General features: G+C 37.2%; 1 protein-coding gene across 4 annotated transcripts in view; it reads left to right on the top strand.

The window, feature by feature from the left end:
• jak1 (Janus kinase 1) overlaps positions 1-16,377 on the top strand; it is a 35,259-nt gene that overhangs the window by 17,072 nt on the left and 1,810 nt on the right. For all 4 annotated transcript variants that reach the window (XM_086089643.1, XM_086089645.1, XM_086089644.1 and 1 more), the window contains 18 exons: positions 952-1,067; positions 1,336-1,503; positions 1,601-1,758; positions 3,804-3,918; positions 3,995-4,193; positions 8,174-8,283; positions 8,465-8,611; positions 8,766-8,853; positions 8,931-9,058; positions 9,386-9,524; positions 9,693-9,844; positions 9,938-10,088; positions 11,661-11,749; positions 12,705-12,897; positions 13,932-14,056; positions 14,519-14,691; positions 15,085-15,202; positions 15,795-15,905. In XM_086089643.1, the coding sequence (XP_085945769.1) occupies positions 952-1,067; positions 1,336-1,503; positions 1,601-1,758; positions 3,804-3,918; positions 3,995-4,193; positions 8,174-8,283; positions 8,465-8,611; positions 8,766-8,853; positions 8,931-9,058; positions 9,386-9,524; positions 9,693-9,844; positions 9,938-10,088; positions 11,661-11,749; positions 12,705-12,897; positions 13,932-14,056; positions 14,519-14,691; positions 15,085-15,202; positions 15,795-15,905 (2,480 nt within the window). The remainder of the gene's footprint in view (positions 1-951; positions 1,068-1,335; positions 1,504-1,600; positions 1,759-3,803; positions 3,919-3,994; positions 4,194-8,173; positions 8,284-8,464; positions 8,612-8,765; positions 8,854-8,930; positions 9,059-9,385; positions 9,525-9,692; positions 9,845-9,937; positions 10,089-11,660; positions 11,750-12,704; positions 12,898-13,931; positions 14,057-14,518; positions 14,692-15,084; positions 15,203-15,794; positions 15,906-16,377) is intronic.

Genomic DNA, 16,377 nt, shown 5'->3' with positions numbered 1-16,377 from the left:
AAACAAAAAACAAAACAAAAAAAATTGGGGCAAAAAGAAGAAACCTAGAAAAGGCACCACAGATGGAGGGATCCTCCTTCCAAGATGACCAGGCTGCAGATCTTGTCCTGGTTGGTCATTGCAGACCAACAGCGACAACCTCATATTTAATCATCGCCAACTCTAAAAGCAGGAGAGGAGGGAAGAGGACAGAGAAGAAGCAGCAGTAAAACAGGCCTACTGTACATGTAGCTTAATTAAATACCAGCGTGTTAAAATAAGTCTTAAGATTTAAATTAAACATTTCATGAGATAGCTGCTCTAATTTCCGTGAGTAGGGCATTCCAGAGTACTGGAGCCAAAATAGAGAATGCTTTAAAATGTGTTGTAGTTATTTATTTGTTTTATATATATTTTTTTCATTTATACACGTTTTTTCAAGTGCAGTCATTATACACAGTAAGACAATATTTATATTTATTAGGTTATTTTGTTAGCACACAAGAAAAAAAAACACAACTTATTTCCAGGTATGCACATGGACAAAATTGTTGGTACTTCTCAGTGAATAAAAGAAAAATCCACAATGATCATTGAAATATCTTCAAACTGACAAAAGCAATGATTAAAAGAACCATTATTATTTTTTCAAATGTATCTTTTACACCCATGTACTATTAAGCGATAAAGGCCTAAGGCTGCAAAACTTTTTTTTTTTTTAACTTGTGCTGTTCTCAGAGGCGCCTGTGTTCACAGCACTCTTGATAAGAGTCTAAGCACCAAAAGGACGAATGTCACTTTTAATGCCTTATTATAGTAACGTGATTTAGGATTAACCCAATATATTTGACACAGTGATTCAGAACAAGTGCAAACCAGCTGTCACTGTCTGTGTCATTTAATTAAAAGAAAATAGTAAACTAGCTTTCCAGTATTTTAAACTAAGCTATAGTTGTATATCTCTGTTTACAGTGTACTACAACCAGATCCAAGAACAGAGCCCAAACCAGAGCATGAATATTTGGCATGATGTACAAGTATGTGTATCTGGTACAACAGGCATTTCCTGGAGGAAGAAGCCCCCCACAGTAAGTGAAGCTTATCATCTTAAGGACATTTTGCCCCAGTAGAGCAAATAACAATAACAACAGCATCAAAAACATTTCCTGAAGTCAGATATTATTTAAATAATAAGTATTTGCCTATTTCTAATTTTGTCATTTTAAATTGCTTTTGTGCTGAACTGGGATTCTGATCAAATGTACATTGTACAGCAGAAAGTATCAAATGCTTGTAAAATAGTTTTGTCACCTGAGTGTACTTAAATAACATAAGCTGTATATGTCTTCAAATTAGATGATGGTGATTTATAAAGGCAAGTCAAAGAAAAACAAGCTAAATGAAAATCTGAGAAAAAAAGAAGCTGATGAAGGCTGGGAGAAATTCTGTGACTTCCATGAGATCATGCACGCTGCCATCAAAGACGCCACAGTCACAATTCATAGACAGGATCACAAGAAAATGGTGAGACAAACGGCCCTTGAGAACACTGTGATTGAGTCGGGGATCAACCTAAAGTCTGGCAAATGCACTTAAATTTGCTTGATATACGTTTCATCAGGAGCTGCATATGGCATCTTGGTCTGAGGCTTTGTCCTTTGCAGCCCTTGTGGATGGGTACTTCAGGCTAACAGTGGACGCCCACCACTATCTCTGCAAGGAGGTGGCTCCCTCTTCGGTGGTGCACAACATCGACAATGGCTGCCATGGCCCCATTTGGTCTGTTCTTGTGGTTTCATTGCTGCAGTTTTCTTAAGTTTTTTTGTGTGTGCACTATTTGACCTAGTTTGTAATAATTAGCTTAACATACTCACATTGTAATTTTTGTAGTCTGAAGATCGGCATTCAAGGGTTGTTTTTTTATGACACCTGTGATTTAAATGCTTACAATTTAGTTCAGCTCATATTGTAAATACATACCATGGCTGGGCTGCTCACTGTTTGCTTGGCACTGTTTCAATATTCTTCCTTTATTATTTCTGATATGATCCTAGCTGAAAGATAAAAATGAGATGCATGGACACTTTTATTCAACAATACCAATCATAAAATGCCTTGTCCATGCTGTTCTAGTCTACAAATGTAGTGAGGGTATAACTATACATGGCGCCTGATTTACTAATATCCCAAATAGTGGGCAGACTGGGCAATAAAGTGCATGCTCATGCTAACAAATTGTGCACGTTGTTAGTGGGCTTAATGCATATGTTCTAGTAAGATTTTGAACTTCTACTAAAATCCTAAATTACAGATTGCATGCGCTGATGATTTTCACCATGGAAAATTTGGGAGGGCATAACATATGCAAAATTAAGTTTTGGGGTATTGAATATGAAGAATAGGAAAAAGAGGTTAACATTGCTGAGTAACAGAAAATATGTGTATTGCTCCAATAATTTTGGGGAAGCCTGTTCTATTTGATTTAATTCAGCGGTGTCCAAACTTTTTCCTCCGAGGGCCAATTATAGAAAAATAGAAGGATGCCAGGTCTATTTGGATTATTATTATTTTTTACTTTAATCTATCAAGCACAGCAAAATCAGTCAATAAAAAAAACTGTAAATTGTTTATATATTCTAGTGCGTGTTTTTTTTTTTTTTTACTGCTACCTGGCCAGCTTTCTATATGGCGAATCGTTTAGAATTTTACAAGATTTTGGGATGGTCAAGACCCTTGTCTGTAATTCACCAGAAAATATCAGCCCCTGCAATATCAGCCCAAACCTCTGACTAATCCCATCTCGACATTCGGAAGCAAAAGACAAGCAATCTGTTGTAAAATGTCCGTTTTTAAAGCAGTTCCTTTCATGTGATATTTTGACTATTTGAACCTTTCCACAGAGCAGAAAGTTAAGGAAACCATTTTTGCTTGTAAAAATTCATGATCTTTACTCATCAAAGTGTTCTGAAGAGAAATGTTATTACTTTTTAATTGTAAATAGTATTTGCATATTTACAATGGGTATAAAGTATATAAAACAAATGTATTAGTAAGCAGATGTGACTTTTAGTATATCCCGCGGGCTACTTAAAAATGGATGACCGTAGTTTGTACACCACTGATTTAATTGGTCCACAGTGTGTGACAGTGTGAACAGACAGAACATTCGATGCAGTAAAGTTCTCCTCACCCCTGTCATTTTGCATACACTACACTAACACCTGTGTCTGTGCTAGTATGCTCCCATCTTTCAGATGCGGTATTTAAAGTAGCACTAAGGAACTTTTCAACCGTAATAAAATATTTATTAATATGTAAAATATAACTCTTCTGATAAAACATCGACTTAAAACTAGTTGAATGGTACCTTTGCCATGGCCTGGGGGTGTCTGTCTCATTTTTACTGGCACTAAACAACTTTGAGGAGGATGGTAGGAACACTGCCACACAAAAAACTACAAATGTGCTAACTGCTTTATGGCATACGTCACTTCCCCCTTTACCCATTCGTTACAAAGACAGAAGTCAATTTGAATGTCGTGAGCTAAAAAATTACGCAATGCACTTGTCCTAATGAGAAACGTGGTCTTCCTTTAGGCATAACGTTACCGACTTTGTCCATATGGCGCCGCCATAATCAACAGAAACTGAAAGTTCCTTAGTGTTGTTTTAAGGATGCAAAATCAGCTAGCACAATTCATGTCATGTTTGATATGATGAGAAGACAAAACTGACAATTGCATTATTTTGACCCTGACACAAGCATAATTCTAAACTTCTTACGTCTTCATGTCTCATATTTAATTATTTGTTGCCCACACCAGTACGGAGTATGCCATCCAAAAACTGCGCCAGGAGGGTAATGAGGAGGGCATGTACATTATTCGCTGGAGCTGTACTGACTACCAGTACATTATCATCACGGCGGTCTGCAATGAGGTATAGAAAAAGAAAACGGAATTTGCCAGTGCTTGTTTACTATAGTCTCCTATTTAACCTGCTGTCCTCCATTTAGATTGACCTCCAGGAATCCCGCCCTGTGAAACAGTATAAAAACTTTCAAGTTCAAGTTACTCCAAATGAGTTCCGCCTTTACGGCACGGAAACTACGAGGCCCACTCTCAGGGAGCTATTGGAGCACCTGGAGGGCCAGAGTCTTCGCTCTGACAATCTTCAATTCCACCTGCTCCGTTGCTGCCCTCCTCAACCTCGAGGTAAGACTTTTTAAGTCTCTGCTTATCTGTACATGCCTTAACATCCTAGTAGAAAGTATACACACAATTCAAATAAGTGTGCCTTAATTGTATTTGCAATGTAATCGCGATTTGATAAAAAGTCCATGTGCGCTGTACACTGTGAGTGTTGACCCACCACGGCTGTCCGATGAGTGCATATGTAAAAATTGAAGTATTGCCTGTTTCCGATGCCTGCGAAATAATGCCGGCAATGCAGACCAAACTATGACAACGGTCGTAGAGGGACCGAACAGCCATTATCAGGGCGTTCGTAAGCCCACACTATAGCCAGTCGGAACTTCTTGACATCTCACACCAGCTCAGGCTCCTTCCCTGCCAACGAGGTGACATTCCACCTCCCTACAGTTGGCTTCTGTAGCCGCGGGTCAGACCGCCAAGGACCCCCACTTGGCCCCTCCCAAAGGTGGGAAGTTGGTAATATTTAATTTGGTTACATTTTATTAGTTTCACAATATCACACTGGATCTTACTGTAAACTGAATTATGATGGATTTGGTAAAGAAGAAATTATTGTCTCAGCAGACTTGAAATTTGTTTCCAGTTGTTGCCGTTCTTACATGCCAAATCTCTGTGGAAAAGTGCATAATGCAAACAATTGACCCAAAACTGGTACATATGCATGTCTCAGATGTGTGCATACATTCAAACACACCCGTGTGAGAGAGGAAGAGAGTTGTAAATGTGGGTTTCCGGAGACAAACTATGACACTTTGGTTTACTTCGCTGCAGGATAATCTGTATGTGTTGCAGAATGTGCTGCAGCTTGTTCTATTTTGTGTTACAGATTAAAGACATGAAGTCTTCTTTACAGTGTCTTACACATTATCTATCACTAAATATATAGTGGCATCTGCTTTTTGACTGATAAGCACTTTTTACGACAAGGAATTGTATTCCTTTTTACAGCTTGAACCATGTTTTCTCTCAGCCAGTCAGCAGAGAAAGATAATCAATTAGTATGAAAGTTATGATCAAATATAACAACAAACAAAATATGCAAGATTCCTGTTATTATAAATGCAATGATATCAAAAGTGTTTGTATTATACAATAATTTTCTGAGGTAACAATTCAAATTTCAGGTGTCTATGTTGCTCAAAATGTTTGATGCTAAGATTGTGGTGTAATTTCCAGTCTTCAGTGGTTGTGTGATCAGATGAGAAATGTGCTTGAGAACATTGACATTACAGACGATTGCTCTTATACAATAATGGCTGGAGCCTGATACTGAGCATTGCCTTCCTCTTAAACCACAGTGAAGAGGTTTTTGTCAACATGATCATCACACCCATTTATGCATGTTTTTGCTTTTAAAAACAGGCTCAAGATCCACCTTTTTGTTTAACCTGTGAATAATATTTCTTTATTTTACAGAGTGTTTACTTACATTTACTCATCTTAGCTACTATTTTACTTCTATTTCTTCACTATCATTTATTGTATCTTATACACATGCTGCTGTTTTTAGGTCTATTTTTAATCTTTTCAACTCATATAAGTTTAGGTCTGTTATGTTTTGATCATTTGAGTATATAACAGGGATCCCCAACTAAATTGGCAAGAGGTCCACTAAACCAATCAGCCCAATTGACCGGGTTCCAAACATGAAAAACACCCAACAGCAATAATTTAATTTTCTGCTTTTTCATTCAATTGTGAACATGTCAATTAATTGGCAAAAAAAAGAAGTTATTTTTAGTCTATTGTTTAAATATTTCTTTCATGAATTCCCTTTTTTGTGCAAATATTCAATTGTTAAATCTTTCAAGGAAGGGTCCCCATCACTAGTTATGGATACAACAATTTTCACATTATTTCCTTTCTCTTTTTCTTTATGGCCAAATATATGTTCTCTCCTCTCGTACATGTTTTCAAAGCTTTGATGCCCAAAATGTCCTCAATAAATGTTTTAGTCTCTTTGTGATAGAATCGGGCATACACCAAAAGCTGAGGATTGTCACTTACATCAGTTGATTAATGATTCATCCGCATCTAACGCTAACCAGGCACTGTCAGGGTGCACACATCCTCCGAGAGCAGCGCTGCTCATTGTTGTTGTCGTCGTTGCTTGTTCTTAAGTTGCTCTCCTTTCTCTTCAAATAGCGTGTCTGCCATTGCTTCCAAACATTCCTCGACCTATCCGGAGTCAGTAGAAGGATTTTTGTGTTGTGCCCAAAATCTACTCCACACGTAGTGAGCACTCGTAGGCAAATAAACGGGGCTCGTAGCTCTCGATGCTGGTAAAATTAAAGCATACGCCTCAGTCCATTCACTCTTCATTGTCTACTTTTCTGACTTTTGTCAACGCCATACTTCATCACGTTTGTCATGAGAATGTGTGTACCCCGAAAAACAAAACAAATTCAGAGTTTACAAGCATAGCTGCCCTCGCGCGTCTATTCAAAAATTGCGGTCCGGATCTGGACCGCGGTCTGCCATTTGGGGACCCCTGGTTTATACTGTTTTAGTTCTTTGCTATGTTTTTTTATTTTACTGATTTATTAGGGCTGGGTGTCGATTCTAATTTCCTGAATTGATTAGATTTTGATTCACAAGGGTTCAGTTCGATTCGATTGGAATTTTTTTCTGATTCGATTTGCTTTACTTCAATCTAATATTGATTTAATTATGGAATATAAATTCTTCTTAAATATCAACATGATAAAAACTCCACAAACATTAAATTGGTTAAATTATAAATGTATTAATGAAAGTAACGTGTTATAATTACTTAAGTGTTACACAAACATTGACATCAGCAAGGATGAGATGAAAATATTTTCATAATTCCAATTCAATTATTTTGAATATAAATTAAAAAGATTCAGAAATGTCTTAAAGTGCAATAAGTCAGGTCTTTCATAAATGTAAGAAAATACTTTTACATTTGTGAGAACAGTAAGATAAAAACAAAATTCTGCCTTTTAAAATGGTATTTTCTTATGAATTTATGGCAAAAGTTATATTTAAATAATCGATTCATGGTTTTATGAATCAATATCAGGCTGGAAAAGGAAAATCAATTAGATATCGATTATTTATTTATTTATTTTTAACCCAGCCGGCCAGCCCTATGATTTATCTCTTTTAGTTTGAGGTTAGACTCACAAGCGGGATTTTAGTTCAGTGGTCAGTGCTCTGCACTGCCAAACCGGAGACGTGATAACAGTGAGGGTTTCGTCCCCGAGTTGGATGGACATTGCCACAGTACACCCCACCAGTCGACAAAAAAAACAAGTTTTTGGGGCCATTGAAATCTGCCGTTTGCCCTAGGCATTTACTATGCTTCACACGTCTCTGACCAGCATCACATCTCCGACTCACCAATGGCTGTCAAGCAAGAAAAACATGCACATTATCACAGTCATTTCTCTCGCTTTGTTTTAAAGCATCAGCTCCGTCATACACTTGTAATTCACTGGACAAAACACAACATGCAAACATTGAAATTTGTATTCATGTTTCAATGTCAAACCCAAACCGTCTGCAGCAAAAATAAGGAATTTGCCTCACTGTTCCGATCCCAATCCCTAAATCCAATTCTTATGGAAGGGAATGTGCACACTATGGACATAGTGTGTCCTTTTGATTTGCAGAAATCGTGTATAATCAAGTTTCTATGCTGGCCAGCCATCATCTGTATATTTGTGCTCACTTTGAAGGATCAGGCTCTGTGTCTACTATGTGCCACGTACACTAATTGACAAATGGGAAAGCATTATTAGACGGTTTGTTGATGAAGGGCTACTTTGCCTTTGCTTTGTAAAACTGGACTCAATAAGTAAGAGCTCATTGTTTTTGTTGAGTACTTTTCATAAATAAATCAAACTGTGAAGAATAATAAAATGATTTTTAAAAATAGGTCAGTGGCTGTTTTATATATTGTTTTGCATACTGGTATGTTTTTGTACAATCTTGTGTGCACATGTGTATTGCAGAGATTTCCAACTTGCTGGTGGTCACTAACGATAGAGCACCGGTATCTCAGACTCCAATGCAGGAGTGCCAGGTCATTATCCATCGCATTCATAAGGAAGAAATTGAACAGGTATAATTTCACTTCATTTTCCCCCAAAATAAAATGTCAAGCGAATAATATTTCCTGTTATTACAAAATTTTGTTGTTGTAGATAGAGGTATAAATCGTAATGTCATCATCGGTTTAACTGCAAAAGCTTTGCTTTGTATATGTTTGAGCTCAATGCTGTCGTGTCCCTGCTGTGCACTAGGAGGAGCATCTTGGCCTGGGCACAAGAACCAACATATTCTCCGGCACGCTGAGAGTAAAAAATGATGAGGACGCAGGTTACGGATCCTTCCAAGAGTACAAGGTGGTGCTCAAAGTGCTGGGTTCAGGACACAGAGATATTGCCCTGGTGAGATTCACGTTCACATTAAAAATATTTTCCGATACATTTCTACAACAGTTGAGAGGCATTTGTAAATAAACTTACAACATCATCCACAAAATGTAATGTGTACACTTTAAAAGTTCCTATTTAGTTATTATATTTGCTTTATTGTTTGTAGGCATTCTTTGAAACGGCAAGCATGATGCGGCAAGTCTCTCATAAGCACATCGTACTGCTGTATGGAGTGTGTGTCCGTCATCTGGAGAGTAAGTGCATATTAGGAGTTGCAAGAATAATAATGTAAGTGTTGTGGAAGAAGTAAACTTTTTTTTCTGTGCAACAGATATCATTGTGGAAGAGTTTGTGGAACTCGGACCACTGGATTTGTTCATGAGGAGACAACAAAACCCGCTTAGCACATCTTGGAAGTTTCAGGTGGCCAAGCAGCTGGCCTCAGCTCTCAGCTATTTGGTGAGAAAGACGCGCACGGACACATACATGCATGCATGCATGCATCTCCTTTAAAATGGAAGTCAAATATTTTATTTGCAATAATACTTCATGGCTCATGGAGTTTTTACTTAATGAAAATGGGTGGATTAATCTGCTTAATTCTTATTCCACCAACACAGCAGTAATCAGAATACTGTGTTTGGAGGCACATTGAACATATTATTGCAAAGAACATTTTTGACTTGAGTTCCCCTTCAAGCACGTCAAATGTTTTTGCAAAATAGATTGCATGTCGTAAAACATACCTGTGCAATTTTTAAACATAATTTTCATTTGAACATGCAGGAGGACAAAAAGTTGGTCCATGGCTTTGTGTGTGCGAAGAACATCTTGCTCGCTCGAGATGGACTGGACGCTGATCAAGGAGGGCCCTTTATCAAACTCAGTGATCCAGGAATACCGATCACTGTGCTAACAAGAGAGGGTGCGTTTGCCTCACAGAGAATGACACCAATGCAATACTTTGTAACCGCTTTTGCTTTCTCCCTAGCCTACGTTCACACTACAGGGTGTGATGCCCAATTTTGATTTTTTGTTAAATACTTGTTCACATTACAAAAACACACCCGTGATGTTTTCTGTTGCTCTGCAGAGTGTGTACATCGCATACCCTGGATCGCACCTGAGTGTGTGAAGAGTGTGTCTTCCCTAAGTGTTGCAGCTGACAAGTGGGGCTTCGGGACCACCCTGTGGGAGATTTGTTACGATGGAGAGGAGCCACTTAGAGAAAAGAAGCTGACAGAAGTAGGGATACAAGCTGCAATTCAATGGCTCTAGAAGGCTCGTCTGCATTCACTGTATCAAGAAATTATTTTGTATGTATTTTGCTTTGAGCAGAAGGAGAGGTTTTATGAAACTGAGTGCCAGCTTGCGACCCCCGACTACAGAGAGTTGGCTGAACTGATGATCCACTGCATGAACTATGACCCAAAGAAGAGACCTTTCTTCAGGGCTATTGTTAGAGACATTGACAAACTGGAAGAAAAAAGTAAGACTATACTAGTCACAAAGGCTGAATTTACACTGCTGGTCTAAGTGCCCATTTCCGATTTTCTGCCAAGTTACTTTTGTTTTTGGTCTGGCAAGGTGACATGGGTGTAGGGCTGGGTGATGACGGAAACATAATTATCACAATTATTTTCAAAATGAAATCACTATTATTTAAAATGATTATTCATTGTTTCAAAAAATATTCAACTACAAACACTCAACTAGTCAAAACTACCATCACAGCCTCTTGAGCACGCTATTCATTTTGTCAAGAACAAAATGACCTTGTAAATATATCAAATTCAAATACAAGCCTCTTAAATTTTCATTCTGCAGCCACACATTTGCCACTTTGTACACATTCATGCGCAGAACTGGAATCTCCCTTAACTCATAACAACATATTAATTTTATCCTATTTTGTTTTTCTATTTTTATTTTCACAAGTTCCTGGGCTAACCTGGGACTTCTTCCTTATCATGTGGATATGAGTCCTGGCATGACAATAAAAAAAATACTTGAATCCTTGAAAACTCAACTTTAAATATAATTTAAAAGAACAACCAGAAAATAAATTAGGAGAAAATTAAGAAAATAGTAAAATGGTAAACAAAATAAAAACTGACAATAAATACAAATAAATATCTACTGTATATAATATCTGTAGTAATAATAAAATGTTCCTGCTTTTTTGCGTGTTGGCCTCTTAGGGGCAGTGTGGTGCTGTGCATACATGAAGCACACACAATGAGATGAGTAGAAGAAAAAAGTTGCTCATTTGCTCGTTTTTTACAGATTGCGAAGAATACGTGCCTTACATTACATGTCTGTATGAGTTCTTATTGCTTATTTCCCATTAGCATGTCAATTGGATTTTACATTGACTTTACCATTAGCACTGGCAATGTATTTTATTTAACTATACAGTACATGTCATTCTTTTTTTGTGTTTCGTTTTACGGTAAAGTCCATGGTGTCATTAAACAGTAAAAGCACACTCGGGGAAGACAGAAACGCATAACGTCACACGCTTGCTGCGCAAGTGCATTCAGGTAGTGATGGGAAAAACAAAGCTTCATGAAGCGATATTTTTTTACTCCTCAAGATGGTGCTTTTGGTTTAAATATAAAGGCTAGTGCAATGGATATTGATTTAAATTTCCACCGCATCTTTAAATCAAGAGCACTATATAGAGGAGCAAAAAAATATCACAAGTGCTTCATGAAGCTTTATTTGTCCATCATTACATTCAAGGTACTTTCAGAACGTCGGGAACATGCAAACACATCGCGCAAATCGGCACATTCTTCATTTTTCTTCAATTATAAGGTTTTTAAGAAGGAGAGAAGGCAAAATCGAAATCACGATTTAATCTTGATGAATTGCCTGGTCCTATTCAGGTGTGTTAACAAGGTAGATCAAATCTAAAATTAGTGCGATCGCAATATCTGATTCTGAGGAATGCAAATATTTAGAAAACCTGCAGACATTTCTGCCGGAATATCACTCAGCAGGCGCTCAAGGTACAAATCACAGCTGTAACAAGGATTGTGCTTCTTTTCTCCCATAGTTCCATCTATTGGACCACAACCTGCACCTGAAGTTGACCCAACGGTGTTTGAAAAGAGATTTCTGAAGACTATCAGAGATCTGGGACAGGTGAGTACTTCTTGCTGTTTAATAGTGTCAACATTATTATAGTTCAGGGGTGTCCAAACATTTTCCTTTGAGGGCCGCATACAGAATAATCAAAGAATGCCAGTGCCGCTTTGACATTGTCTGACTTTATTGACCTGATAAGGCAATCACTTGTGCACTACAGTTATTTTAGGGGGGGTTTAGTTATTTTTAAACAAGACAGTTTGGGATTTTTCATGATTTTGGTGTGGCCCACACCCCTATATCCCACTAGAATAGATCCGCCCCAGCCCTTAGCCTGTCTCCACATTCTGAATGGAAGGAAAGAGTAATCGTAATAAAAATGGTTATTTGACTTGAGGATCTTAGCTAATCATTAATGTGATGTGTTCACAAATCAGACCTTGACAGACATGGAGGCAAACATTTTTGCTTCTGAAACTGAAATATCTGACTTCATTAATTAAATTACAAAGAGAAATAGTTATGTTTTAGTTTTAGTTTTAATTTATTTTTATTTTTTTCCATATCTACAATAGCAGACTGTGTCAAAAGTTAACTTTTGTATATGCTGAGTGCTGCTAGAAAATGGACGGCGAGCCACAAATGGCCCCCGGGCTATAGTTTGGACACCACTGTTTTAGTTAAATGAGCAGAGCCAGATGAGTAAGTACTACTGTTAACATTAATCTGAAGACGGTGCTGCTCAGTTTTACCACTTGTCAGAGAGTTATTCGTTAAACAATATATGTTTATTATCGTTGGTGTTATTTGCAAAAACTGTAGCTAAGTTTCCAACATTTCCCCTAATATAACTACATATGGTCATCAAAACATTAGAAAATGAGCAGCATTACATTTTTAGGTTAAGATTTCAGTGCTTGTGCATTGAATCTCATTGGCTGGTGCAGATGTCGTAAGCAAATGTAGTAACTGAAGATGATCGAATGAATGACTTGACTTGATCCTTCTGAAGGGCCACTTTGGACGAGTGGAGCTGTGTCGCTATGATCCCCGAGGAGATCGAACTGGCGAATTAGTGGCGGTGAAGTCGCTTAAACCTGAGAACGGACAGGAGAAGGGCAACAATCTCTCCAGTGAAATTAATATCCTGAAGGCCCTCTACCATGAAAACATTGTCAAGTACAAGGGCATTTGCCTGGAGGAGGGTAAGTGTGTGCATTCACATTTAGATGAAGACTTTGTGGCCGTTAATTGGGACTCCTTAGAACGCCAGCCGCAAAACATTTGAACATTGTGATGAAGGAAACAGTGTGTTGTTGTTGGTCCCAAGAGTTAATTAGAGCTGCACCATTACACGAAAATATCATTAATTTTCTTCTACCTTTGGTCTTCCAATATTTTTGGGTCATTTTTCATACTTCATTTTTCATACATTTTTTTTTTGACTTTTCAGTTTTTCTGTAAAATTTCTTGACAATTTTATGGACATATTATGGTAATTTTCTTCCTCTCTTCTTCCTTTTTTGCAGCTATTTTACAGATATTTCTTGACATTTTTTTCTGCCTTTTTTGCTATCAATTGTCTGACATTTTTTGGGCAATTCTGTGGACTTTTTATGGTAGTTTTCGGGATTTTATCTTTTGTTTTTGGACATTTTATAATTACATTTTGATCTTGGGTTTTTTTTCAGAATTTTTTCAAATCAATTTTCTGACTTTTTGGGCAATTTGATGGCAATTTTCTGCCTTTCTTCTTCTGCTTTTGGACATTTTATGGTTATTTTGTAAACATTTTTAATTAACTTTTAAAACCTTTTCATCTACCTTTTGTCTCCCTTTTTCTGACAACTTACAAATTTGGACTCGACTTTTTTTTTTTTAAATATCTAATTATTATTATTATTTTTAATCATTAATTCATTTAAAGAATATCTCCTATAAAAAAATATGTAAAAAAAAAAAGTATATTAATTTCTACAATTATCTTCTTTTTTATCCACGGAGAGCCACTAAAGAGGGACTAGAGAGGCCACATTGTAGGAATTGTTTCCTTTATGCAAACACATGAAAATTTGTGCAGCATTGTTTTGGAAAATGATTAGACAATAAAAAATAAGGAATCTTTTTTCTACAGTATTTTTTTTTTTTTAGAAGTGTATGAGTCCGATTTTTCTTTCAACATTAGAAGCCAATTTGTACTACTAAATTGCCGTTTCTCTCTTCATTTATGTGCGAGCAGGTGGTCGGGCCACCAAGCTGATAATGGAGTTCCTTCCTCTGGGAAGTTTGAAAGATTACCTGCCCGACAACAAAAGCAAGATCAGCCTCAGCACCCTGCTTAGCTACTCCGCTCAAATATGCCGGGTAGGTAACTGGTACCATTGGATGTCGTGCTTCTTCATTCATAAAAAAAACATTTACTTTTACATTCCAGTGGTCTTTCAACAGTTCCTGATAGTTTGGGGGTCAATATCTTTTTATAACGCACTCTGGTCAGGGCTATTGACTTTTGAAAGACGTGTGTGCCAAAACTCGAAATGAGGGCTTTCAATCTGTCAACATTGAAATTGCTGTAAATTGGTCAATCTATGAGGTACTTCCATGTACATTTTCAAGGGAATCAAATTTGCAATTTTTTGACCCATGAGGACTAGCCTGAGTCTACCTGTGTCCTGGCCCCAAAACAGCTCTCTCGCAACCCCAATGCAACAAGAAGCGGTATCAAAATGTAATTGATGATTTGGGAGCGGAAAAGAAAGCAGCATTTACTCAACAGGCTTCATTTCCTGACTGTGGAGAAGTCCCATATTATCGTTGTTTTTTTAGGGAATGGATTACCTGGGATCTCAAAATTACATCCACCGTGACCTGGCTGCCCGGAACGTGCTGGTGGAGAACGAGCACACGGTGAAGATCGGAGACTTTGGCCTGACCAAAAGCATTAAGGACAATGAAGTCTATTACACCGTCAAGGATGACATTGAGAGCCCTATTTACTGGTAAATACTTCAAGAATACAAATACATTACTTGTCATATATTACTGTTTTTTCCCCCCCAAATGTTTTTCAAATAATGATGACTTTGCCATAACGGTGGACCAAATCTACAGGGAAATGTTAAGCGTGCTTCCCAGCTTATTTGAAAAATATTATCCTTACAGGTGTGTCAGAAACTTTATTACTTGTGGTGTAACAGTATACATTTGTATTTGTTATGCCTCTGTCCTATACCCAGTTCCCACATAGAACATAAAAAGGCACTTTTTACATGTAAACAGGTCAAGTTTACAAATCAAAGTTCTAAATGTGGCTTAATTTAAGTGACTGGATGCTTATTGTGTTTCTCCCGGCGTAATAGTTCCAGTCACTCTCCTGTGTTTGTGTGTCTCAGGTATGCGCCAGAGTGCCTGACTCACTGCAAGTTCTACCTTGCCTCGGACGTTTGGTCTTTTGGGGTCACCATGTATGAGCTCTTCACCTACTGTGACCCCACCAAGGGGCCCATGCAGGTGCTCACAATCACACATGTACTGACTCTCACTCATACAGATTTTGCTGTGCAATTCATCGGAATTCAAATACTTATTTCAACTATTACAAAATCAGCATAATTGTAAAAGAAAAAATATATATTAATACTAATTTTGAGTTGTTTAAATTGATACATTTGCACCTTTTTATTTTATTTGAAAATAACAAATTTAATACATTTTGTTTAATCCAAAAGGAACTTTCATAATCATGGTGTTTCAAAGAATTGTATTTGTCTTAAATATTTTTTACGTTTAAACATTTTCTTATTTTATACCAAAAAAGAAATGATTGTCCTAATTGTGATTTCAATTATCACCAATATAATTGTGATTAATATTTTCTTCATAATCAAGCAGCCCTAAATACAGATTATGTAAAATAAATAAATAGCATGGATGAGCAAAAACGTTGGCACGAATAAACAGTACAGCAGCTACCAGAACCATATTGTTAAATAAACACTTAAAATTGGTAAAAATAAATATATATATTACTGTACATTGTATTTGATGAAAATGTCAGTTTTGTCTGTGGACTGTACTTGAGTAACTTCTTTTTCTTCTGCAGCTGTTCTCCCGGATGATTGGTTCATCCCAGGGTCAGATGACCATTGTGTATTTGGTCAACGTACTGGCGGAGGGCAAGAGGTTACCACAACCTGACAGCTGCCCTGATCCTGTAAGTCACCTTGATTTTTGCTGCCCCGTTCAAATGATTCTGCATTGATACTTGAATTGCTACATTCCGTCACAATCATTTTCAGTCCGGCATGAACATGCAGTTGAGTGCTTGCAAATGTGGCTCGTGGGCGCCCCCTCCTGACAGAAAGGATGGATGCAATAACTCCACCAACCTACTTGTAGCTTTAATTATAATTGTTGCCAAAAAAAATTCATCTGGATGACAATATTCAATCGTTGTGGTTGCAGTGTCTCACCATACAGTTCACAGTTTGAGTTCATCCCATGCATATATATTTATGTTAAGTACAACAGTAAACTGCACTAGTTGACAACTGTGTGTTACTAATATTACGTGTGACATTATAAAGTTCTACACTGTAAAAAAAATAGTAATGCTTAAAATTACAGAAATGGGCTGTTATTAATTTAAACATTATTAAAAAAAAAAAAAAAGGTTTTATAATTAA

Source organism: Leptonotus elevatus, chromosome 11 (genome assembly GCF_054856555.1).
Source record: "Leptonotus elevatus isolate MCC_2025b chromosome 11, RoL_Lele_1.0, whole genome shotgun sequence".
In the NCBI taxonomy this organism is placed as follows: domain Eukaryota; kingdom Metazoa; phylum Chordata; class Actinopteri; order Syngnathiformes; family Syngnathidae; genus Leptonotus; species Leptonotus elevatus.
This window is presented reverse-complemented; position numbering and strand designations above follow the sequence as displayed.